The sequence below is a fragment of the Hipposideros armiger genome, unplaced genomic scaffold (genome assembly GCF_001890085.2).
Source record: "Hipposideros armiger isolate ML-2016 unplaced genomic scaffold, ASM189008v1 scaffold_347, whole genome shotgun sequence".
NCBI classification, from domain to species: domain Eukaryota; kingdom Metazoa; phylum Chordata; class Mammalia; order Chiroptera; family Hipposideridae; genus Hipposideros; species Hipposideros armiger.
In genome coordinates, this window is record NW_017731697.1 from 652059 (window position 1) to 679005 (window position 26947).

General features: G+C 52.0%; 1 protein-coding gene across 1 annotated transcript in view; it reads right to left on the bottom strand.

Moving 5' to 3' along the window:
* ADAMTS2 (ADAM metallopeptidase with thrombospondin type 1 motif 2) overlaps positions 1–26947 on the bottom strand; it is a 239037-nt gene that overhangs the window by 89550 nt on the left and 122540 nt on the right. The window contains exon 4 of the mRNA XM_019661378.1: positions 5277–5482. Coding sequence (XP_019516923.1) covers positions 5277–5482 — 206 coding nt within the window. The remainder of the gene's footprint in view (positions 1–5276; positions 5483–26947) is intronic.

Consider the following 26947-nt stretch of genomic DNA (forward strand, 5'->3'; position numbering starts at 1 on the left):
GGGGGCCAGATCAAGTGAGTAGGGAGGGTGTTTCAATACAGTTGTTTGCTTACTGGCTAAAAACTCTCTCACAGACAGTGAATGCCATGTGAGCTGGTGCATTGTCATGATGAAAGAGCCATGAATTGTTGGTAAAAAGTTCAGGTTGTTTTTGTCTAACTTTTTCACGAAGCTTTTTCAGCACCTCCAAATAGTAAACTTGGTTAATTGTTTGTCCAGTTGGTACAAATTAATAATGAGTAATCCTTCTGATATTAAAAATGGTTAGCAACATTGTTTTGACTCTTGATTTGGACTGACGGAACTTTTTTGGTTGTGGAGAACTGGCTGACTTCTATTGTGCACTTTGACACTTTGTTTCAGGGTCGTATTGGTACAGGCATGTTTAATCACCAGTGATAACACAGCCCAAAACATCGTCTTGCCTCTCCAAAAGGTCTTGGCAAACTTCGACTCTCCTTTGCTTTTGTTCATCGGTGAACTCCTTAGGGACCACTTTCGCACACACCTTTCTCATGCCAAGATTTTCAGTTAAGATTTTCCTGTTTCTCTATCGATGTTTACTTGGTCTGCTATGCTTCTCACAGTCAGTCAACAATTTTGACGCATGGTTTGATGAATTTTTACAATGTTTTCATTAGATCTGTTCATTACTGGCCTCCCTGACCTCTCTTCATCAGTGACACATTCTCTCCCTTCAGTAAAATGTTTAATCCCTTTGTACGCTGCCATTTTCTTCATGGCATTATCCCCATAAACTTGGACTAACATGTCCCTGATTTCACTTACACTCTTGCTAAGTTTAACAAGAAATTTAACGTTTGTTCCTTGCTCTAATTCAAGCTCAGACATTCTTGCGATGGCACACAAAAACATGCACAACAATAATGAACACCACTCAGCAAGACACCATCACACGTCAACATGAACACAGCTGTGAGACACTGATACACCAAGGTTATGAAACCTTCCCGAGCTGTTTGTACAGTGCTGTCAATGTAGGCACACAGTGGTAAGTTCATGAACTTAATTGTCAGATCTTCATGTAAATAATCAGTTACATAAGCAATCACATGATGCATGATATGCCATCATTAAAGCGAGGGCGTGAGCAGTAACTGGAAGGAGAAAACATTCACAAGCCTATATTCTAATTTTCCATTGCAAATAACATATCATCTATGTTAAATCTAATATATTTTCATAAATAAAGAATGTTACTCTTCTAGATTTAAGGAGAAAAAGAAGGAAATTGGACCTGGCAGGAGGTGCTTGAATGGTTTGGGGGTGTCTCTGAACACTGAGACCCTTTGTGTGTCCAGGGAAGTGGAGTGCTCAGCAAACATTTCCAACCCCCCAGAGAGCCTAAGACAGAGAAACGAACGGATTGATTAATTCCAATTTTCTATGAACACAGGAAAGAAGCTGTCTTGCCCATTAGCGCAGGAAGGAAGCAGCCCCTCTAGCCATTCCCCACTGTCCTTAGAGTCACATCCAAGTCCCTATCCGTTTGCCTCAACCTTCCCCTTCCACCCGGGCCTCTTGCTCACCACACCAGCCCTTTTGCCCTTCTTCAAATGTGCCAACCTCACTTTGCCTCAGAGCCTTGGCACTGCCCGTTTCTTCAGCCTGGAACACTCTATTCCTCTCTTCCCACAGCTACTCATATCATTCGAGTCTCAGCTCCAACGTCACTTCCTGCACCCACCTCCCTGACCTCCTGTATAAAGTGGCTCACCTTCCCCAGCCCTGCTCCTTTCTCCAGCTCACTAATTATTTTATCCCCTTCATTGCATTTGTCATTATCTGAAATTATCTCATTTGTTTTTCCCTTGAGTATTGTCTGTGTCCCCCACCAGGACACAAGCCCATAGTCACAGGCACTGTGTCACCTTGCTCACAGCTGTACCCCATGCCAGACATGGGTGGACAAGAGCCAGTGTATTAGTCAGAATAGGACGGGCCATGCTGCTGTAACAAAGGCTCCACCACATCGCAGTAGCTTCACACAATAAAGGATGGTGTGTGCCTCCTCGCACACCACAGTCCAATGCAGGCTGGGTGGCCCTGTCTCATTTTGTAGCTGCGCCAACTGGGACATGTGGTTTCCAAGGTCACTGTGGCAGGGAAAGGGAGAGAGGCAGGGGATACACTGGTTCTTAGCTGCCTCATCCAAGAGGTGACACATGTCACTTCCTTTTACACAGATCATTACATAAAACTAGCACACAGACCCAAATTAGGAGCAAGGGAGGCTGGGATATGGAAGGGAGGAGGAACACATGAATATATAATGAGCTTGAAATGTCTGTGTCATACCAGGATCCACATCACAGCCCAGGCTCTGCAACAGAGACACCCCAAAGGGTGTCCTGTAGAAAGAATCATCCAGAATGATGAGAGAAACTGAAGCAGTTCGGAGCTGCCAGGATCCAGCCACACCTGCGTCCATTGCACAGTAGCCTCTGTTTGTCCCTGCTCCCTGCATTCCCCGGGATCTTGCCACAGGGACCCCCCCAGAACCTCCTACTTCCAGGTCCTCATGGTTTCCTCATGGGACAGACTGAGCCCACCCAGGCTGGCTCCCAAGTCTTGGCCACTGGCCCCAGAGCACTTCTGTCCTGGCCTTGGCTGTCCCCACAGCTGACCAAATGCCTTACTTGGAACGCAGTCCAGGCCAGCTGCTGCCACATCTGTCCTGTATGCTGCTGCTCTAGCTGCAGGGCTGGGAAACCCCATAACCAGCAGTGCACTCAAAGGGAGAGGGAGACATGCCCTGGGCAGGTCGCCAAGGCCACTCAGGGCTCTGGCTGCAGCTCCAGGTGAGCTAGCACCTTCAGGGTCTTGAGACCCCCACCCCAGGGCTGCCTACACCTGTGTTTAGCACCACGTGCCTGGTCAAGTTCAGAGGTAGGGTACAGCAGGCAGTCCCATTTCAGGACACCAGCTTTCAGGACACCAGCTATAATTCAAATCCAAATGTCAATTCATTACAAATATTAAATCACCCATTAGGAGGGCTACCATCAAAGATAACAAGTGTAGGCGAGAATGTGGGGAAATTGGAACTTTTGTGCCCTATTGGTGGGAATATAAAATGGTGCAGCCGCTGTAGAAAACAGTATGAAAATTCCTCAAAGAATTAAAAATGCAACTACCATATGATCAGCAATTCCACTTCTAGGTATAGACACAAAAGAACTGAAAGCAGGGACTGAAACAGATACTGTGCACCCAGGTTCATAGCAGCATATTCACAACAGCTACAAGGTGGACACAACCCACAGTCCATTGATAGATGAATGGATACACAAAGTGTGGTCCATTCATGCAATGGAATATCATTTAGCCTTAAAAGGAAGGACATTCTGACACACGCACAACATGGAGGAGCCTTGAGGACATTATGCTGAGTGAAATAAGCCAGTCACAAAAGGCAAATACTGTATGATTCCACTTATATGAGGTTCCTGGAGACGTCAATCACAGAGACAGAAACTAGAATGAAAGTTTCCAGGGGCTGGGGGAAGGGAACAGGGAGTTAGTGTTTAATGGGGACAGAGTTTCAATTTTGCAAGATGAAAAGAGTTCTGGAGATGGATGGTGGCGATGGTTGCACACCAATATAAATGTATTATACTTAATACCACTAACCTGTACATTTAAAAATGGTGAAGATGGCAAATTTTATGTTATATGTATTTTACCATAGCTAAAACATTTTTTAATTAAAATAAAAAAAATCTGTTGGAAAAAATAAATTAAAAATTCAGTTCTTCCATCACACCAGCCACATTTCAAGCACTCAAGGGCCAGGGTGGCTGGTGGCTGTTGAATGCACAGGGCAGCCTGAGAGCGTCTCCTGCAGGGCAGAAAGCTCTATCAGACAGCGCTGTTCAGGAAGCACCTCCCTCCTCACAAACTCACGCTTCCTCCATCCCCATCCTCCCCAGGACCATCAAACGGCTCCGGCTCCGTGTCTTAGCTCAGCCCCGGGACTCTCCTGGGTGTGCGTGCTGCCCTGAACGAAGACACAGAGCCTTAGGGGGTGTTAATTGTCAGGGCCACGCAGACCCCAAGGCCCACTCCACCTCCTTCAACCACACTGCACTCAAGGTGGGAGGCGGAGGTGCAGACTCCCACTGTGTCTCCCTGAGCCCAGGTCTGTCCCCAGGCCCTTGCCTCTGTAGGACCAACTACAGTGCCTGGGACAAGCACACATCCAACAAACACTTGCTGGATGCCACAGGCAAAAAGGCAAGGCCCAATTCCTCTTCCTCAGCGCCTCAATTTATCTCCTAAAATCCTGTTTTGTTATAATAAAATTTGTTCCAATTTAAGAATTTTTATATTTCTCGTGCTTTTCAATAAACTAACCAAGCCACCCCATTATCCAAAGTTAAGGTACAGTTGGATCATGAGGGTGTAAATGTGTAAACTGAAGTTAACTGGCAAAACCAAGAGAAAGTTCTAGACTTCTTCCTACAGGCTCATGGGTACAAGGTGTGTGCCAGTGGGGCCCTGCACGTCAGGGAAAAGGAGGATTTGCTCCACTAGCTTCTGGAAGAATTCACCAGGGATATTCCAACTTCAGAGTCCTTGGGGGTAGGTACTTCTAGATGTGCTGTCACTAAATTGAATATCGCCACCATCACGATAGCAAAACCACATTTTATTTAGAAACTGAAAGACACATTGACCTCCATTATCTCATTTAATCCTCATGACAACCCCTGAGATAGAAATTATTGACCCATTTTAAATCCTCTCTTCAATCTCCAATTCCTCTGACTACCTCAGGGGGAAGCCTTAGGTAGGTATCAGTCTGTCCCTCTCCCTGTCTGTCTGATCTCCCTTTTTAACAGAGTGGCTGCGGTTGAGTCGGCAGAAGGCAGACCTATCTAGTTGGGGTTGAATAACATCGCTTTACATTTTACTTTTAGGTTATCTTTACACCAAGTGAGGTTTCCTTTGTAAATAATTTTAAGTCTTAAAAAAGTCAGTTGATTTATGAGAAAATGCACAGTCCAGGTACCATGCAGGTGTGGCAAAAATCAATTGCCTCAGTGTGGAAACAGCCTTGCCAAGGCAGAATTCCCCCAATTTGCAGATGAGAAAACTGAGGTTCATTGTGATCAATGGGAAGGTCACCTTTTGTCACCTGTGGATCCACAGAGCTTCCCTGTAACCACATCACTCACCCCAGGCACACCGGAAACAGGAGAGAGCACAGGTGCCCTGGCCCACCTGTGCCCCTCCCCGCCTGCCCCACTTACAATGTTCATGAGCGTGAGCAGGTACTTCTGCACGTGTTCCTTGCCATGGAACTGGACCACAGAGTCGTCCACACCCAGCAGGACTTCGATGTTGTAGTCGTCGTCGTCGGCCGCATGCCTGCGTGCCCTGGGCCTTGAGCTGTTGACACGTTCCTCCAGGATGCCCAGGCTGCGGCTGAGGCTGTCCAGACTGCCCAGGGAGGCCCCTGGAAAGACAGAGGACACAGCATGCTGCAGCAGCCGGGCTCACCAGGGACATGGCAGAGTGGGACAAACCCCCTCCCAGCGGTGCCACTTGGCACTTGCTTTGCCCCAGCCTGGCCATCTTGCTGAACACTAGCAGCACTCTCAAATACAAGACATCCTTGTCCCATTTTACAGAAGAACAAACTGAGCTTAGGAGAAGTCATTAGTGATGTACCAAGTCAGTTAAAAACCAGCAGCACATAAGCCAACACCTTGGCCATCGCGGAACCCAGGCCTGGCACCCAGCGATGAACAGAGAGGCCGGGAAGCTGTGCTGCCCAGCCGGGAGTGGGTATGGGCAGCCAGCTCTTTTCACCCAATCACACACTTGAACACTAGAGAAGGGCTGCCCAGGTGCCCAAGGGCTGGTCTCCCAAGTGTGGCCACCCTTGTTATAACTGGGGAAACTGAGGCTCAGCCCAGATGGTGTGTTTCCCACAGCATCTCCTCGGGCAGCTCTCTTTCAGAACTTCCTGCTCAGTCCTCCATGGAAGCAAGGCCCCTCGTCTCTGGGCCAGGTCCACCTACCCCCGCTTCACAGTCGAGACCTCCCGGGGGCGCCCCTCTAGGTAAACTGTGCCTGTCCCTGGTCCTGAGACGAGGAGGTGGGCAGTTGCCTGACTGAACTGTGCAGAGACCAGGTCAAGCCCTTCTCATGACAGCTCACTCATAGTCTGCCTGAGCAGGGGCTTACCTCCAGCCCCCACAAACTTGGCACCTAGCCTGGGGTGGGGAGTGGGGCCTATGGGGCCTTGGCTGAGAGGTCCAGGGGCCTGGAGCCCCATCAGGTCCAGGGCCCTAGGATGTTGTCTTGCCATCTGAAAAGCTTTACTGCTGCCTTGGTTCCCTTTTCCTTTCCAACTGGGCCTGGGTCCAGCCCTGGATGGGTCCTTGACCTCAGGGTCCTGCTTCTCCTTGGCATTTCCTCTGTGTGAGGGGAGGGGTTATCAGAGACTCCTGCCTTTGGAAGGACCTTGGACCTCAGGTTACCATGATATTCACCAACCCAGGGGCGGTGTCCAGGCCATGTGGCTCCTGCAGCTGAATGTGGGGCTAATGGCCCAGATAAGCGGTCAGTGCCCTTGCAGACACCTCCCTAAAAGTTTTCCAGAGCAATTCTCACTTGGCCCCAAAGGCTCTAGTCTGCTGCCTCCTCCAGACAGGGACAGGAACTCCCTGCACATCACAGTGTCACACAACAGGCCCTGGAGGCAGAACAGGGCTTCTGAAAGCAGCATGGCTGCTGGTGGATAGACAGGGCCAATGGCCACAGGTCCGGCTGTATCACTCAGCCCTGTGCAGATGTCCCCTCACCCAGTGTTGACAAGGGGTCTCGCTGGTGTGCATTACTGTTCCCATTTTATAGACAGGGGGACTAATGGAACCCCCAGCATGGCTCTCAGATAGGAGCTCTCTCCTTAACGCCTGCTGTGTTAGGTTTGAGGCACAAACCAGCACCGGGCCGCAGCACAGAGAACAAGAAGAAAAAGTGGGGTGCAGGAAGTGCAGGAGGAACAGAAGGGGGGCCTTCACAGAAAGAGAAGTGAGTTGGGCCAGGGCTGAGTAGCTGCTAACGTTCAGTATCTCCTGGGGTCCTTGTGCCCCACCCTGCCCTGCAGGCCCCTGTGCACCCCCGAGACACACACACACACACACACACACACGCATCTCCTTCTCCCCCTGCCCCCCCCCACGCACACGACATGGCAGGCGTTCCCCAGGGCTTCCCGGGAGGCGGGCGTGTGACCAATCCCCCCACTGGGCTGCCTGGAGATGATTCAGGGCCATCCTTCCCAGTCCCAGAGTGGAGGCCGGCTACTTAAGCCTGACAGGGAGTTTGAGGAATTGCTACTCTATTTTTACACATTTATTTCTTTGCATTTTCAACAAGCAGGGACAGCTCACCTTTAGAACCACCTTGGGAAGCAGAAAAATGGTAATTTCCATAAGAAACTCCTCCCTGGGGAAGAGGCTGGACGTTACCCTCTGCCAGCGGTCACTAATGGGTGGTTCCTGGGCAAAACTAGCCCACAGAGGTGCTTGTTAGGGCCACGTGGTGTTTAAAAAATAACTTACTTTATTGACAGTATTTTAAAATTGGGAGATTTCTCACTAAACAAAACCTAGAATAGCCAGCTTCTCTGAGGAATTAGGAGATGGGGTCACAGTGTAGGCGGGTGGAGGTGAGGAATACTGGGTTGTGGGGTAACAGTCACACCTGGTGACAGGACACACAGGACCATATCCCCAGGCCACCTGGACTGTTGCCCTCGTTGCCCTTCTGGCCCCTGAAAGCATCAGAGTGCCCCCTGACCCTTTGTGGGGAGTCACAGGTCAGTGACCCTTCCTGACATTCCCTGTGGGAAGGTGAGGGGGCTGCCATTGGGCTAGAGCTGGTCAGGCCATATCTTGTAGCTGCTTCTGCCAAGAAAGCATGGTTTTTCATTAAATTGCATGTTACAGGTCCACTACAAACAATGTTTTCTAAAGATGCATTAGAAATGTTAATCTCACTTCAAGCATAATTATTATTATAATTATTTTAATCATGATTATTTCGGGGGGTCACTTGGACATTATGTTCTAGAACACCCCAGACCCTGTAGAGATGCCCCAAAGCTGAGGTCAAAGTTCAGATGAAGAGGTGACAGGTCTCAGGGCTCCCAGCAGGTGACAACCCACCCTGCCGTCCTGCCCCTGGAAGCACTGGCTCTGCTCAGGCCCGGCAAGATACAGGGAACCGCCCCAAAGTGAGTGGGTCTGTCAGACCTGGGGCCACATGAGTGTTGATGGGACCCAGCAGCCAAGTTGACGTTCCACCTTATCAATCTTGGATGTCGTTCAGTTTCCCTACAGTGGGCTTGATCCTGAAACCTAGGCCATGCAGAGACCCCAACCACACCTTGGTCCTAGCAGGCCTGTCTTTTAAACCAAGTCCTGCTGCAGGAAACTCAGGCCAGTGGCCGGCTCCTGCCTGGTCCTGCATCAGCTGCCAAATGATCCCCTGACACCGCTGGGGCTGTCCACCTGCACTGCGTCACCTACCTGGGCTAATGGCTTCTGCTCCTCTGGGTCCCTTGGGGCCCAGATAGGGTTCTTTGCTACTCTCCCCTCATCCCTGGGGAGTTCCTGCGAGCTCACAGCCAGCCTGCTAAGCACAGTGGCATGGAGTTCACCCAGCCCTTTGCTCCAACCCTTGTTATTGGCCCAGGTCCAGATAATGAGCTGTCAGCACTGCCTATCTCTTGCTGCCTTCTGTGTGTAGCCTCCATCATGAGCAGAAGTCACTCCCCCAGGCGGCTGCTACTGGCAGATGGGGAGGGTGGACCCTGTGGCCAGGTGTCCTCAAGAGGAGCATCTATGGCAGGACCCTATCATTTCAGTGGGTAAGCACAAGGACTTATGTTCCTGGCATCCCCTGTTTTGGGAGACATTTCTGGAAGGCAGCTAAGGCTCTTTTTGCTCATGTCTCAGGCAAAGCATGATACAGCAGGCAGCTTCCAAGAGCCGTCCCCAGTTTAGTCTCTAGAAATTGGACAGGATCCTCAGAGTTGATCAGCACTGGGGAGAGGACAGGCTGAGGGAGCAGAGCTGCGTCCAGAGAGATGAGCAGGTCACGGTGGACAAGCTCATCCTCAGCCGCTGAAGCACAGGCCCGCACCCGCTCCACCCCCGCATCTGCGGTGGGCAGGGCGTGTGCACAGCCCTTCACAGTGACAAAGCTCCGCCAGTCCCAGCAGCCATCCAACTCCACAATGAGGAGGAAGCTCCTCGTTGTCCTCATTACTGTCCCATTTTAGCATCAAGGAACCCCAGCAGCAGAAAGATGAAGTGAGTTGGACAAGCCACACCACAGAGGAGCCAGGATCCTGCCCAGGCCCTGGGATCCAGCGTTGCTGACACGGCCGGGCGGGCGCTGTACACCAGCACCAATGGACATGAGGGAAACCTAAATTGGTAGGAACAAGCATGTTTAGGCTAGAGAAGAGAAACCCTGGGGGTGTGCATCTGCCAGTGCCTCGGGAGCATGGTGTGGCAGGGTTCAAGGGTGCCTGGTGTGGCAGGATTCAAGGGCGCCTGGTGTGGCAGGATTCAAGGGCGCCTGGTGTGGCAGGGTTCAAGGGTGCCTGGTGTGGCAGGGTTCAAGGGCGCCTGGTGTTTGGCATCCCTGTGCACATAGCATGGCCGGGATTTTGCCGAGCTGGCCTCTTCGCCTGGCATGCCCTGTCTGTTGCTACTCCGGCCCAAATGTAACAGCCACCCCAGAGGCTTAGCAGGAGACCCCCAAAAGGCCCAGAGGGAAGGGTGTCCACAACCTTGGTGTGGAGCTCCACTGTCTCCTGCAGTGGACTCAGGGACAAGTTTGGTTCCTGTGTGCCTCTCCCACAGAGCCAGCTGCACACTTATGGGGGAAAGGGTGCATGGATTCTTGCTCAATGACTGGGAAGACTGTGGTCCCCAGTCCGCGGGATCATCTCTCTCATTTCTCACTGGATCTGCTCCCTCTCATCCTTCAGGTGTCAGCTAAAAACCACCTCCTCAGGGAACTTGACTGTGTCATCCTAAATTAAAATCAGCTCTCCCCTCCCCGTGTCTCCCTGACAGCATCCCGTTTTCTTCCTTCATGGAACACATCACCATTTGCAGTTCTAATCTCATTTGTGACTTTGCTTGAGCATTAACTGTCTTTCCCTCCGTTGGATAGTGGCCCCAGGGCAGACAGGGCCATGGGGTCTTGTGTGCCACACAGGTAATTGCAGGGCTGTGAGGGGTAGGAACCAGGCAGGGACACAATGTGGGGAAGCACAGGGCCCAGCAGGTGGGGGTCAGGGGTCCCCTTGGGAGCTGGGCTGGAAGGAGAGGCAGGGCTGGGGAGGCAGCTGGGTGGGGACAGCAGGAGCTAAAGCGAGATTCTTGGCAGAGGAGCAGGAGCTGGCACAAAAGCCAGCTGTAAATTACCTGCACGGGCATAACTGAAACAAAGTGAGCCAGGAGGAGTTAACACAAAAGGGATGATGAGAGGCGCCATGTAATTGCCAACAAAAAGAAACCAGGCGTGATGATATTTATGAGATAAAATATAATCCAAGGGTTAAAGGGACAAATTGATAAACAATTCATTGAGAAGATGTAAAAGATATGAAACTTTATGCACCTAACAGAGCTTCAACCTGATACAAGGAGAAACAGACAAAGCCAGAGTCCTACGTGCATTTTAATGTATTGATTCCTGAAAACAACATATGAATTAGACAAAATATTAGGTGGGACTGTAGAGGATTTGAATTTCTAAAACAACTTAATGTTTAAGCCCAACAACCAAAAAAATGTGCTCTTTCCAAGCACACGTGGAACAAGTCCCAAACTTGACATTAGTACAAAGAGAAAACTCAAAAAACCGTGTCCTCAGAGTCACTATCACAGACACAAAATCAGAAAAAAAACAGCGGAAGGAAGGCCCTTGAGTCCTCAACAGCAGAAACTAAAAACACAATAATAAGCCTAGGCTAAGAAGAGAATATACATTCTAATTGTTGGCTCGAGTAGAAAACCTGAATAAGCCTTAGAAGAAATTAGAAAAGTAGTCAAAGAAAATTCCAGAAGTGTTACCAAACCTACAAGGAGTAGATATTTCTCATCTTACACACACAGCATGTATCCTGGGTACAATAACTTTCTTATACAGGGTGATAGCCAGCTAGGAAATAGAATGGAAAAAGGAAGTTACCAACTATAGCAATAAACCCCATAAAATATCTAAGAATAAACAAAAATAATGAATGTTTAAAGACCACACAAAGAGTAATAGGTAGAAACTCTCTAAAAATACAAATGGAAACCCAGTATCACTCTCCTGTGTTGCAAATTAGTGCTCCTCCAAATTAGTTTATAAATTTAACACAATCTCCATCACAGAATTGTTGAAACCTCACAAAAGAATTCCAAAATTCAACTGGAAGACTATGTGTAAGACAATAATAGCCAGAAGCATACTGAAAAAGAATAATAATGAGGGGGCTACTTATCTTCAAACTAACAGAACATATTGCAAAACAACATTAATTAGAACATAGTGGCACTAGTGCCATGAAAGACAGAGCAATGCAACCAAATAAAAGCCCCTAAACAAAACCTGAGCATGTGAGGGGCTTGGGTAAAAACGGTGGTCTGAACACATACATCTAATTTTGCTCCTTCCTGGAACTTCATTACAACTTTAGTAAAAAGATTTTTTTTTCTTTTTTTAATCACAAGCCTACAAGGACAGGAAGAGCAGGAGAGGAAAAATGACAGAACTGCTAGAGGCTGGAAAGCAGATGGCTACGTGATGACAGGCTTGGCCTGTCTGAGGAAGCTGAATCCCAAGCCGGCCATGATGAGAGCCCAGACTCTCCTAGGCTGCATCGCAGAACCCTCCAAATGAATCAAGTGCCTCTGCAGGTGGGACTGAAGGGCAGGTGGACATAAGTAGGAAGAGTTGATGGCTAACACCAATAGCTCCCCCCCAACACACACACACACACCCTTGTGCCCCAGTAACACCCCAGCAACTAACACTGGCATTGTTCTGGAAGCTCATTCTCTCTCAAAAAGATGGAAAAGAAAGTCTCTGAGCTGCAAGCACCAGGTGTAGCTGAGAGCAGAAGGACACTGCTACAAACAGGAGGATGGGAGGAACACTGGGACACCAGCCTGTTTCCACTGTTCACCCCCAGGATGCTGGTGGTCAGGCCTTTAGCCCCCAGGCCCAGGCAAGAGACTGGGAGGGGTCTTGTCTAGAGACTCTGACCAGCCAAAGACCACAGGTAGCATCAGTGTCCATGGTTCCCCTCACTTATATGTATCGAACACTCAATCAACACTTTCATTGCCCAACCTTACATATGAGCAGCCCTCCAAGGCTCACCAGCTCTCAGGGAGAGCCCCAGGCATGGCAGATGGAGAGCAAGATAAAACAAAATAACCAAAAAGAGGAAAATGGAGGAAACAGAGAATGCACAGGAAGGTGGGGGAACCTATAATTAGGATAACTCAAAGACTTCTATGAAATTAAAAAAGTTTCAGCAGAAATGAGAAACTCAATGTAAGGACTGGGAAGACATAGCTGAGAAATATCCCAGAAGGGCCGGCCGAGTGGCGCGATGGTTAACAACTGGCTTGGGACACCAGAGGGCCCCAGTTTGGATCCCACATATGAGGGCCAGTGACACTGCCCTCCACAGCTAAGATGCTGAACAACAGCTCAACCTGGAGCTGGGCTGCCGAGAGTCACCGGAGACGGTGGAGGCTGCAGCCCCTGTGGCAGTGGGTTGCCATAGGCTACCGTGTGTAGCCAGCAGCCAGCGTGTGTAGCCAGCAGCCAGCGTGAGTGGCCAGCAGCCGCAGTGAGCGGCCGTCCAGAAGTCGGCGACTGATCTGCCTCGTCTAGGAAGAGCGCAATGATGGTGCCAACTTGGGCCAGTGAAGCAACGTCCTCCACAACTAGACTGAAGAACAAAAACAAAGGCACTTGTCTGTTCCCCTTCCCCCAATTCCCCAGCACTGTTCCCATCCCCCCAATTCCCCAATAAAAATCTTTAAAAAAAAAAAAAAGAAAGAAAAGAAATATCCCAGAAAGTAAAATAGTAGGACAAACACTTCAACAGTCCAGAAAAAAGATATAAGAAAATTAGAGGACCAGACCTAAGGTGTATCATCCATTTAACAGAAGCTCCATAGAGACAGAGAAAAGAGAGAGAAGAAAAAAGTAATGAAATAATTCAAAAAGAATTTCCCACAACTGAAAGGGCCCAGCTAGTACCTGACATAGGAGATGAAAATAGACCAACACCGTAGCACATCATCATAAAATTTCAGAACACAGAGAAGATTCTACAGACTTTCACAAAGAATAAGAGGGGGCTGAGGGAGGCAGTCACTGACGGGGACACAAAGGATTGGAATCAGAATGCTTTAGACTTGCCCAAAACAGCATTAGAAGCATGAAAACAACAAAGCCTCCAAAATTCTGAAGGAAAAATATTTCCCAACTGGAATTCTATACTCGGACAAAGTCTCAATCAAGTATGAAAGTAGAGTAAAGACACTTCCAGATGTGTAAGTTCTCAGAAGTTTTAACTGTCCAGAATCCCTTTTGAAGGATGTGCTCCTTCAAAACAAAAGAGGCAACCAAGAAAAGCAGAAGAACAGAGAGACAGGAAGCAGGAGACCCAACATGAGAGATAACGTGGGATCCCTTGGCAGATGGTGAAAGTGATCCCAGATGACAGCCCTGCACCAGATTGGACGACAACAGAGCCATACAGCAGCAGTGTAACCCCAGAAACAGACTGTCACCACCAAGACCCCTACTTTCACTGGGTCATCTTCCTAGCCCGAAGACAGAATGCTCAGAACTTGGCTCAGATTCTCATCAGTACTTGGCTTGTAACCACATGCTGATGAAGGTCTCTTCCCTCATGCTCTGCTGAGGACATACATGTCACTCACGGAAGCGCTCACTTTTCCCTGAGAGCTGGAGGTGAGCTCGTGACTTCCCCACAAGGGGCCTCATCACCTCCCAGAGAAGTAGAAGTCAGACCCTGACCCCGAGACTGTTCCGCTCACCACCTCCTGGGGCCTCTGCCCAGCAGGGCAGTGCTGCCCTGTCCTTGCCCAGCTGGAGTGTGCTTGCCCTCCGTTTTAATATTAATCACCTTTGATATTAATTTACATGTAAATTTTAAATAGCTGATCAAATAATAAAACAGCAAATAAAATTGGTAAATGACAAGGTAGCAATTCAAAACCAGGTGATTTGGTAAATAGCGCCAATGGAGCAGGTGTGCACATCCTGGCCATCTGGCACTACTTAGTTATGTGCAAGAGCACCTGATGGCCTGTAAGTTCACGCTTGTATCTTGTGTCCTAAAAATGCAGGCTGTCTATAGGATATTGCAGCCCCTTCCTCGGGCTGACACTTGTCCCATGGGCCATTTTTCACTCCCCTGGGCTGGGTGTGCAGTTGGACATGTTCACACAGGAGCATGTCTGACAGAGTTGGTCATGGCAGCATGGCCTGGGTAGGTTGGGGATAGTTGGAGGCAACCTGGGCATCATTACTGGGTGAGAGGACAGGCTAGACTCGGGGGGTGCATGCCACACAATGCTACAAAGAGGTCAGGAGTGTGATGTCCACATAGATGTATGGATCTTAGAAACAGTGCCAAGTACAAAAAGTTAGAAAAACAATGAGATATACAATGCAGCACAATTTATGTCAATTAAAAACACACTCAAAAAAACCAACACATACTCAAGAAGCAACACTGATTTTACAAAAATATAAACTGACAAAAGGATGCCCTTTGATGACCTCAGAATGGTTGCTCCTTGAAGAGGAAAGGGGAGAAGAGAGGTTGAGTGGTAGAGATTAAGTGGTTTTTCTTTTCAATGGTGTAGGGACAACTGGTTGGATGGACAAGACAATGATCAAATCCTGTCCTCATGCTTTAAGCAAAAATAAATTCCAGGTGCATTGGTGGCCTGGGATGATGAAAATGAAGTCACAGAAGTGCCAGACGAAAATTCAGCTAAATGCTTTTTGATGATCTTGGTGTTGGGCAGGCCTTAGACTCCAAGGTCAGTGCAGCTTCTGGGTCCCCCACGACTCTCGACCGCCCGTTGCCTGTGTGCCGTTCCACAAGTCCCTGGCTTCTGTGCTGCCCCACCCATCAAGCATGTGGATGACAACATATGGCTAGGTGTCCCCAGCTCCCAGTCCCAGAAGATTAGATTCCTATAAGCGCCCTGCAGAGTGCTGTGCAGATGGCAAGAGTGAGGCTTAGAGAACTAGACCAAAGCCATGATGTTAGTTAGAGAAGTCTCAGGCCAGAAAGCCCTCCCGCCCAGCTCTCCTACAACCTCTGCAGGTTCCTGAAGGGTGGCAGGCAGGCCCAGGGGACCAGAGTCCTGGGTGCCAGCAGACTCAAGGAGCATGCTGTCTCCCACCCCAGGCCAGAGAAGGAAAGTCAGACCTGTATTTGTCAACGACCAGGAGACAATCCCTCTGTGACTGCAAATTCCCCTAAAGATGATCATGAAGATAAACTATATTTATGTAGCAGCATAATCAGGACACGGCAGATGCCCTGTTTGGAAGTGGGCAGGCTCTCAGAGGCTCTGGGAGACAGCAAGCAGGCTCAGCCCCGCGGGGGCCGTCAGCACAGAGCCCCTCTGGTGAGCTTTATTAAAAGAAGCTCATTAGGATTATTTCATCCTATCCCTTTATAACTTTATTACAGAATCAAAATTAATTTTGCACTGCAGCTCATCCGGTGTGGAGGTGAGCGGAGTGTGGAGGGGCCCCAGGGCCAGCCCTCGGTTGTCACTCCAGGCCGCATCTGTGACAGCTGCACCGAATCTCAGACAAGAGCTGGGAAGCTGAATGGCCTCAAGCCCCAGGCCTGTCTACCTCTCCAGAACTTCAGGGAGAGGACGGGGCTCTGGAGAAGGGAAAGCAAATAGCCCCAGGTGTGCCTCCCCAGGGCATGGGGTGACTGATGCCCCTTTGTGGTAGACATGGAGCACCCTGGCCTGCCCAATGCCCACCTGCCTTGCTGGAGGTGAACGCAGCCACCTGGTGCTGTGCCACGTGGTGACTTGCCCGTCCTCTGGGTGCTGCTCCTTGATTGTCCTTTGGCGAACCCCCTCCCCACTCCTAGTCCACATGGCTCAGGGGGAGCTGACCCCACTGAACCCCCACCCCTGGTCCAGGAGTGCCCACCTGTCCCATCCTGTACCCCGATGCCAAATACTTGTTGGAGTATCCTGGAAGACACACTCCCTTCTCTCTGCTGGGGCTGCTGAGCTGGGAAATGGAAGCCAAGGGCTGCTGGGTGCTGCCTCCACCTGTGAGAAGCAGAGCTGAGAGGCGAAGACAACAAGTGACACTTTCTGGGTCCCAAGTCCAGCTGTGGCCAAAGCTCATACACCCTGGACTTTCCAGCCCTTGAGTCAGTTAATTTGGATTTCTGTCCCTTGCAATCACCAAAGTCCTAATATGAATACACACACACATACTCATGTGCACACGCACATACTCACATACGCACAACACTCACATGCGCACGTGCACACACACACACACACACACACACACACACACACACTCACATGCACTGGCTTAAGCCAGACACCACCATTTGTTTTGTAGCCAGAGTGCCCTGGGACGATTATCATCAGATGGTGCCGCTCTGTTCTGCCCTATGCTTGCACCTCCTGTCTTTGGAGGGACCGCAGTGTGGATGGGGGAGAGAAAAAGTCCACTGTGGTTTAAGGTATGTGGCTGAGGGGAGGTGGCCAGGCTCTGGTTTGGCCCCCCCCCAGACACATGTCCTTAGGAAGTGAGGGGACCTAGCTGATGCCACTGTGGCCCTGCAGAAGTGTTGAGGCCACTGAGGTTGTGCCCAAGACAGCCAGGCTGTGCTGAAAGAGCAGTTCTCAGAGCCCTCTCAGGCTCCATGCAGCAAGACTCAGAGCCCACCATCCACAGCCCTCAAATAGAGGGTCCCACATGCCCTACCCTACTGCTCTGCCCTCCTACAGCAGCCAAAAGGCTTAGGCTCTCCCCCAACTCTTGAGCCACCCTCCTGCCAGCTTCTGAAGCCCACCAACCCCCAGAGATGCACACGCCTTCCTTCAGGGGCTCCAGGGACTGGGGAGGGCAGGGCATAGTGCCCAGCCAATGCGGGGCGGGTCACTGGGACCAGACTCGGCCTCCAAGCCACCAAAGTCCCTCGCTGTGGCTGGTCAGCAGAGGGAAGGGTTGCTGGCCCCAAATTACCTCCTCAGAGTCAATCCCCAATATTCAGCGGCTGGATACAGTGCTGAGACTGGCAGGTTGTTTAATGAAAATATTTACCATGAACTTCACAACAAAACACAGACACCTAACGGTCCCAACAGAAGGAAGGGTTTGGTTTTGAAGGTGGGGAAGTGGGGAGCTGGCAAGTGGGTGATGGTGGCCAATGCCCACACACAGCTTATACAAGCATGTCAGCCTGGGATCCCCGTCAGCAGCCCTGGACCGTGCTGGAGTCCCGCGCTTGGGCATTCAGCAGCATCCTGGGCAGTGATCCCCGGGGGGCTCTCAGGTTCCCCATAGTCAGAATCAAGGACTGAACGTCTCTTCTGCCCAAACCCACACCGACAGCTGCACTGCCCACCTCGGTGCCTGGCACACACCAGGAGCAGGGCCTGCTTTGCCCCACCCACAAAGTCGACTCCCCCCTCACCATAAGGTTCTCTGAAGCTGCCCCCCACCCTCACCCCCTCTGCATTGCCCTAGCTCAGGTTCCACCAGAAACCAGCTCCTCTGAATCCAAGTTCCAAGGTATTTCTCTCCAATTGCCAGCCTCAGTTCCCTCTATTAGGCCCTTCATCTTGGATGTTGGGAGCTGTGTCATGCTGAGTGGGCAAGGACACTGCAGGCAGTGGGTCCTATGCTTAGTGAGGGACCTGGTGCCAAGCAGTGCAAGAGGGTGTGGGGTGCTGCCCGGCCCCGCTCGAGGTCCTGCCTGCCAGGTCATGTGGGGACACACGGGTGCTCAGCAGCTGCCTGTGCCCCACCCCCAGCTCAGGTCTGGACAGTTCCCTGTCATCCCAGCACCTCCTGCACTCACCCAGAGCCTGGACACATAGAGGTGCTGGGGCCAGGGCACATAGCTCCTACCAACTGATGCTGGGACTCAGGGTGACACTGCAGGATGGGCCACACTGTACCACCAAGCCACCTTTCCAGGAGGGAGAATTCTAGATGCCCTCATCAGCAGCAAGATGAAGATGACACTGGCAACATCAGTCGTGGGGCTTCACAGACCTCCTTTCTGTATTCTTCACAGCAGCCCCAGGGGTCAGGAATGGACTCCCTCTTATGCAGGTGGCAGGACAAGCCCAGGAGGGTCACCTCTGCCCAGGCCTCACAGCAGCCTGAGGCAGCAGTAAGGGGTCTACCTCCAGAACCTGGCTGCCCACTGTACCTGAGCCTCCAACAGGGCCACTGGAGCCAGCTGCTCAAACAAGGACAGGGAGAAGTGGGAGGGTTCCTGCGGCAGCGTTAAGTTGCCTCAGCAACCAGACGACCTGGCTAGCCTGCTTTGCTGGTGTTCTGTTATGAACTTGCAGGTGCTCTAAATGAGTGTGTGCTGCACCGTGGCAGGGGGACACCAAGGGTCCATTTTCAGGGCCACCTTGCACGACGGCGCCCTGCATAGCTCCCAGGGTGGGGGTGCCATTCACGTGGCCTCTGCTAATAAGTGCACACTCTGGGGGTGCACACACATAAGGTCCTTCCACTTTAAACCTTGCAGCAAGATGGTACAGGAAGATCCCAAAGGTCCCACACTGGGCAAGTCTGAAAGCAGGGATCTCTGACAGGAGAGATAGTCCATTGCCTGCTCCTCCTCGTGTCCATCCCAGTCCAGAGCTGGATCAGGGAGCTGAACTGAGTGACCAGGACTGCCCCCAGCCCTCTCTCCAATGCCTGGGGCCAGAGGGCAGTGTGGTGGCCCTGGGGGCTGAGGCCTTTTGACTGATGACTGGGGACACCCATGGGACGCTCCCATGCCCCACTGCCTCTGGGATGGGGGGCTACCTGGAGGAGAGGGCACCTTGGATCGACCCAGAGAAGAGCTCCACACGGGGTGATGCTCGTCCCCTTCCCGTGTCCTCGTGTCTTCTTCCTGCATCGTGCCAGGCCCAGGAACCTGGCGAGTGTCAGGGACATGTTGGATGTCCTTCTTTCTTTCTGTCTTTCTCTGTCAGGCACAGAAACCTGGTGGTGGGTGTCTCCTCTCAGATCCACCTCCCCCAGAGGTAAATCCTAAGGTGCATATGGGGGCGGAAGGGGGGACGGTACTAAGAGGCTACTAAGAGGCCACAGCCACATCACAAAAAGGATGCGGTTTCATCCTATTTGTCTTCCTGTATGAGCTCAGTAGATTCAAAAGCCTGGGGGCTGCGGGGCCATGGATTAGCCCTGGTGGACCCCACACATCCCTCTCCTGTGATGCTTCCTGCCTTAGAAGGATCACAGCTTGCAGTTACAGAGGGGAAGGGCAGGGGACCCCCTACTCCTGGGAGACCTGTAGCTGTCATGCTGCCACAGGTGGCCACCAAGGCCCACTTGTGCACTGCCCATGGGGACACAGCACCAAGCCTCCTATTAGACCACAGTGTTGGCAGGGTTTAATTTGATCAGCCTCATTTTGAGAAGGGAGGAAATGAGATATCAGAGCAAATGCTGAACTCTGTAAATTTAATCTAGGAGGCCACCTCACATGGGCCTTTCCTACAAGCTGGGGCCGGAGGCGGTGGGAGGGGGGAGGTGCATTCTAAGCCCAGATCCCATGGCCACCAAGGACCACCCTTTTTGCAGAGGATGGTGCAAGGCCAGCTCACCAGGCCCCTGGCTACCCTGGACAAGGTTCTAGAGGAGGCCAGGTGGCTCCGTGAGTAGACTTCAAGCCTCATCATGCTCGACTTTAAAAGGTTCAGAGTTTCCTTTCCTGGTTTAGCAGCAGGTGTGCCCTGGTCAGGGTCTGTGCTCACCAGCTCCTGGACAATTGGCGCTCCTACCTGGCCCGGCAATGGTGCTGGGCCACCATCATGACTGTGCGTGTTGTGGGTGACACAGGGCACCTTGCCTATCCAGGACTCACTCAGACACTTCGGGGGCTGCTGGGGTCTGCTGCTCCCAGCTCCTGCAGTGCTGAATGAGGCGGGAAGGCCCTGCATGACCCAGCCCTCATCTACTACCCGTCTTGCCTGCCGGCTCTTTCCAACCCTGAAGTTCCCTGAGGCAGGAACACCTTCCACAGGGCACCTAACCTGGCTACTGCTGTCTGCCTGGCAAGTCCTGCTCCCCCTCCAAGGTCCAGTAGCATTTACTCCTGTTTGGGACAGTTCCTGACCACCTGTCCCCCTTGCCCCCAAGGTCCTCCACCAGGCTGAGTTAGAGGCTCCTTCCTGGCCCCCAAAACCTGTTTTCATTTGTTCATTTCTCAGGTTTTCTACTACCTACCATCTTCCAGGCCTCATGCAGCATAACCTCCAATACAGCACTCTAAGGCCATGTCACCAACACAGACTTGCTGACATGCTCTCATTTATTCCCCAACACACACACACACACACACACACACACACACACACACATTCACACTATCATTCACATGTTGCACACACTCAGATACACACTCACATATACTCACTCCCATGTGCATGCACAAGCACACATGCTTACACACCCATATGCTCTCACACACACACACATTCACATGTTCACCCACACTCACACACACACATGCTTGCTCACACACACACACACTCTAGTGTGAATTCCTAGAAGACTGAGGTCCCCTTTGAGCTTCTACAGGTACCCAGACACCCACATGGAACTTGGCAAAAATCAGTCAATAAACAGGCCGCACCACCTCTAGGACGTACGGAAATGGTTGTTATCCTTGTTCCTGTGAGCACACTGCGGCTGGGAGGGCAAGGACAGGCTGTTGGTGTGGGGCGGCCACAGGGAACATCTCCTGGGCGGGAGCAGCTGTGGGCAGCATGTGAAGGGTCGAAGAACTGGGGTGGCCACAAGGGCAGGGCGGTGGGTGCTGCTGCTACTGACCTTCCCTCTGCTGACCTTCCCTTTTGTCCTGGGAGAGCCGTTGCCATGGCTCCCAGCACATCCCAACAATCTACAGATGCCACCTGACAACACGCCACTGGCCCAAGCCATGGGTCAAGCCAAAGTGACCCTCACTGGGGCCTCCTTGGTCCTTGGGGTCCCCGCTGCTCCCGCCACATGGATTTGATGCCTTTATGGCCGGCAGGTAGCTGGGCTGGGTGTGTTTCACAACGTCCCCCTTCCTCTTTTAGACCCAGACACACCTTGTTTATTATTGAACAGAGAGAAATGGTCTGCATTTTCAAGAAGAAAGATGGTCTCCCATCTTCCCTTGAAACACGGGACCCTCTTGGATTATCTTTTATTTTTTCACTCTTAACTGAAAAATAGTTTGCTTCTTAAAAAAAGCCATGTGGGCTGGGGAGGAGGGGCCATGATGGGTTGGGGAGGGCTGGAGAGTCCAAGGTGGGCAGCTATGATGTGGAGGGTGCAGGTCCATGTGGCAAGCCTTATCTTTGTGAAAAAGCCTGAAGACTGGACTTTGTGTGGTCTCTGATCTTTAGATATCAGAAAACAATTCTAAAGTAAAGTGAGCCCGTGCTTCCCAGTGCAACCAGGCAAAGCAGAGCTCCCGGGTCAGTGTGCGACCTCGTGACATGCCCTTCTGCCCATTGCCCAAACACCATCCTCTACCCATCTGCCGGGGGGTAGGGGGGCTGTGGGACTGTCAGATTCTCACGGACCAGAGAGGGTTGCCTGGCAACCTGAAGCCCCACAGGGCTCAACCTTCTCTGGCTGCAGCTCACACTCCCTGTTGACCAAGTCCCTTTCTCCTTGAAGCCAGCTCCGGGCGGGTGTGATTTTCTGTGGGATCCCCACACGGGAACCCAGTGAATGCCTGCTGGTTACCTAATCAGGCACATACACGCCTTGTGCCCAGGCTCCTCCTCTCTCCCAGGGGCATTGGCTCAGCTCCATACGCAGCCAAGGGCTCACCCAACATCACGTGCACTTCACACAGAGGATGGACGTCCTCAGTATGTAAAGCACCCTCCAAATCAACAAGAAACAGCCCAGCGATTTGAAAGGAAAATGGGCAATTGGTATGAGAGGACAGTTCTCAGAAAAGAAAAATTAAGCAACTTTTAAATATATGAAAAGATGCTCAACCTTCCCCTTAATAAAAGAAATACCTGTGTCAGATTATTGAAATGAAAGCATGTGGGTGAGGGGCACATGATATCCCAGCGTGGTGAGGGAGGGGCCGGGAGCAGGGAGCGGGGCAGGCAGAGAGGACAGTGAGGCCAGGGAGGAGGCCCTGCTGTATGAAGGAGCCAGGCCTGAGACTAACACATGGGAAGAGGCGTGACCCGGCTTGCTTTTCCCGCAGCCCCAGCTTCCTTGAGGTGAGGTAAGGCGGGGCGTGGGCAGGATGCAGCAAGTGGACAAACACACGGAGGGCTGAAGGGCAGGTCACCGCTGTGACGTGGCACAGGGGGTGGGTGCTGAGCTGGGCAACCTACTACCCAGGAAGCCCTTTGCTGCAAGGTGGGGGGTTTGGAGGGGAGTCATGTGGAATAGGGAAGGCCAGTGGGGCATATTGGGGCAAGTTGGACCTGAAGCTCCCATGAGGACCCCCAAAACAGAAGTCCACTAGACGCTTAAATCAGAGGGGTCTGGGGCACAGAGAGAGGGCTGAGCTAGAGTGCATTCTGGGGGTCCTGGATGTATGAGAGTGGGGCTCCCAAAAAACGAAAGGGAGCCAGGCATCTTTTGTACATCTGAATCCATGGTCGCATACTTTGTGCATGTGTCCTTGTGCACACACACATGCCCACACGCGCACACACACCCACGTGCACACCCACATGAGCATGCACACATGCGTGCACACATACACACCTCGGCACTGAGCAGGTGCCGAGGACCAGGCACCAAGATTTGGGGGACTGTCCAGCACCCACTCTCTCCTTTCCTGGAGCAGCACCCCAATTCTGTTCCCAGGAATCACTGGTACCCCAGGTGCACACAGCCCTCTTCTACCCAATCAGCCCATCCCTCACCAAACACGGGAGTTGCGCAAGGCAGGTCAGGGGAGGAAAAAGCTCTGGGGTCACCGACACCTCACAGCTGTGGAGACCCTCCTGCTGCCGGTACCCCCGGCGACCTGGCTTCCAGGCCCTTCCCGTCTGGCCTCTGCCTCCCCACCAACTCTGTGTGTCCTATTGTCTTCCCAGTGGTTCTGCCCTGGCTTAGGGCAGCCAGGCTCCACCCATGCTATCTACCACCAAAGACTCTTCCTGCTACAGGGCATCCCCAGCAGGTGCCCAGGGAAATCACCGTCCTTCGGCCCAGGCACCATGGAGTTAACCCCTACCCCTCAGGGAATTCTGGATGTGCTGAGTCACATCACCAGTTGGGAAGTCCCCAGGTGGAACCTGCCAGCTCTTCACAGTTAAGCTCAGAGAGCAGGCAAAGCCGGATCTCTCCCCCCCGCCCCAGGAAACGGCCCAGCAGACTCACCACAGAGGGCTGGGTGTCCTCAGGGCTTCATGCTCGCCCTGCTCTCCCCCCTCCACACCTGCTGCCTTCACCTCTGCGACTATGAGGGCTGGCAGGTGCCTGCCCATCTGCAGCCTGCACTGCGCTCCTGGGCTCCAGACCTACCATCCAGCTGCCAGCTGCCTGAAACTGTCCCTGGGGTGTCCATGGGCACCTCCTTGCCAACAAGCCCAGGATGGACTTGTCAGCTTTCCCTACCCCAATCCCGGCAGGCATCACTTATCCACTCATCGCCCTTCCACATGCAAGGAGTCATCCACTCCTGGCACATTACCCTCCGTTCCTCAAAATCTGCTCCCTCTCCTCTGTTCACAATGAGATCACAACTCATCACTCCCACCCGGCTGGCAGCAGCCTCCTCACAGGTCAGCCCCTCAGTGGGTCCTCTAGGCTAACCCAGACCACCTAGGGTGTGAGCCTCACTAGCCAGGGCCTCTGGATGGGCTTGACAACCCACCAACTCCCACTCGTCACCCCACATTCTCATTTCCTACCCGGGAGACCTGCTGATGTTCCTGAAATGCACTTATAGTTGTGGATCTAGAAAACACTGCTTGCTCTGCACAGAATGCTGGCTCTGTCCTTTCTGGCAAACTCCTATTCAGGCTTCAAAACCCAGCTCCTCGCCCTTGCAAACAGAGCAAGTCACTCTCTTTTCTAGACTCTCATAACACCCTGTATTTTCTTCCATTAAAACATGGATTACATGGGGCCGGCCGAGTGGCGCGATGGTTAAGAGCTCGCTTGGGATGCCAGAGGGCCCCGGTTCGGATCCCACATATGAGGGCCAGTGACACTGCCCTCCACGGCTAAGATGCCGAACAACAGCTCAACCTGGAGCTGGGCTGCCATGAGTCGCCGGCGACGGCGTGGGCTGCAGTCCCTGTGGCAGTGCATTGCCATGGGCTACCGTGTGTGGCCAGCAGCCAGCGTGAGCGGCCAGCAGCCAGCGTGAGCGGCCAGCAGCCGCAGTGAGCGGCCGTCCAGAAGCCGGCGACTGATCTGCCTCGCCAGAGAAGAGCGCAATGATGGTGCCAACTTGGGCCAGTGAAGCAACGTCCTCCACAACTAGATTGAAGAACAGAACGACAGCAACTTGTCTGTTCCCCTTTCCCCAATTCCCCAGCACTGTTCCCATCCCCCCAATTCCCCAATAAAAATCTTTAAAAAAAAACATGGATTACATGGAATTGTAACTTCATAAACTCCCCCCAAAAAAGCATTTGTTGGATTTGTCTCCAGGCCACCAGGCTTGGCTGAGAGGAGGGTCTCAGTGAAGGTTTGTCATGATGGGATGAAGGAAAAACCAAAAAGTGAGCCAACCCTATCTCGGAGGACACCACAAAACACCCAGACGACACCCTTCATACCTATGGAACCAAGTGCCCGTCTATCTAGGTGAGTCCACGTTCTGCCAACTGTGACAGGCCCAGGCTGAGTGGAGATCAGATGGACCCCAAAGAGAATCAGATGGAGGGCCTTAGAGAAACTCACCTGGCCCCTCTCAGGCTCTAGGGGTTGGCGCTGCAGGAAAGTTCTAGACAATGGGGAGAGGGCCTTGTTACCATTCTGGCCCCAGACATCTGTATAGGGCCAGTGACAGGGTTCCTGGGCCAGGCCCTGCCTTGGGAGAGGAAGGAGAGTGGGGAGGGGGCTGGGAAGGAGAGAGCCTCTTTCCAGACTAAAGGTAGTATCCAGTATCGACACTCACCAATTTGGTCCTCTCTACTCTGGGTTCCCCACATGAGCCCAATGCAGAGCAACTAGTGGGTCCCAAGTGTCTCCTCTGATCAGGATTGCTCCAACAGCTCTCCCCATCCTCCAGGGCATGGGTTACACCCTTATCTGGCTCAGCCCCTTCTCAGACCTCTTTCAGCCTCAGTCCTGCCTCCTGTCACACTGTGTTCACTGGTCTTAGTCCTGGTCCCAGCTGCACTCTTGTTTCTGCTGCACTGAGCAGTGCCCCCAGCCCTGAAACAGTGCTCAGCTGCACAGCCCCTGCCATGCACACCCTAGCTTCCTGACGTTGCCACACCCTGTGAAACTTATCAGGTCCTCTTCCCAATGTTAGTAAGGCTCTGGTAGGGGGAAGGGCTACCCCAGGGAAGAGGACAGGCATCTCCTCCCTCCATGCCCTGGACTCCAGACCCAGGAGCCCCTCTCTGAGCACAGGAAGAGCAGGCATTATCTCCAGGTACTCAGGGAAGATGGACATCAGTCCTGATGGCTCCGGCCAGCCCCACAAGGACAAAAAAGAGGGTCTAACTACCGAAACCATCTGAAAACCCAACCTGTAGGCCCTGGCTGATGTCCTAAGACCCCAACAATGAAGGCAAAGCATGAGGTCATCAGCAAGGACCTCTGACACAGCGCTTTGCAGAAAGGCTTTCTGCCTTTGAGATCCCTTCAGTGACTCTGAGGAAAGCCTTCCTGCATCTGTGCCAGGTCACATCAGTGAAGCATTGCTTCACAAGGGTAGGGCAGCATGGGCACTGCTGTCTAGGACCTGGTGATTGACGACTATAAGCCACCATGTTGGAGCATCTAGATGCATTTCCTGCTGATGGAATTGAAGATGATGGAGCCTGATAAGGAGCTTCTGGGCCTCTCTCTCTCTGTCCTGTGTGACTGGCTTGATCTGCAAATTGTCAAGGAAAGGAGGCGTCTTGGATCAGGTGTGTCTCCTAGTTTTGCCTGGATCCCAGAACGCACAGAAACACACAGCTCAGTGCAGCTCATCCTGCAAGGCGTTGACAATGTTGGCTGCTGTCATGAGAGTGCTGATGTTAAGGGAAAGTTAGTTAACCAGAACTTGGAGCTGCCCTGCAAAGAAAGCCTTGAACATCCTACAACAAACACACCAGACTGCTCCAGACACACCAGCCAGCCAATGTACCTCCCTGCCTAGGGAGCTGCCATTCTAGCAGAGAGCCAGACAATAGCTCAGTCACTTACAGAGCACATGGAGAACAATGAGTGCTCTGGAAAGAAAGCAAGTGAGTGGGGGTTGGAAGGGCCAGGGCCATGATGAGCTGGGGGTAGCAGTTTGTAAAATATTCAAGTGGTCAGAGTAGATCTCACTGAAAGGGGACATGTGAGCAAAGACTTGGATGAAGGAGGGAGGGAGTCATGGCAGCATCCGAGGGATGAGCATCAGGCAGAAGGAAGGGAGGCCAGGAGGCCAGAGTGCACAGCT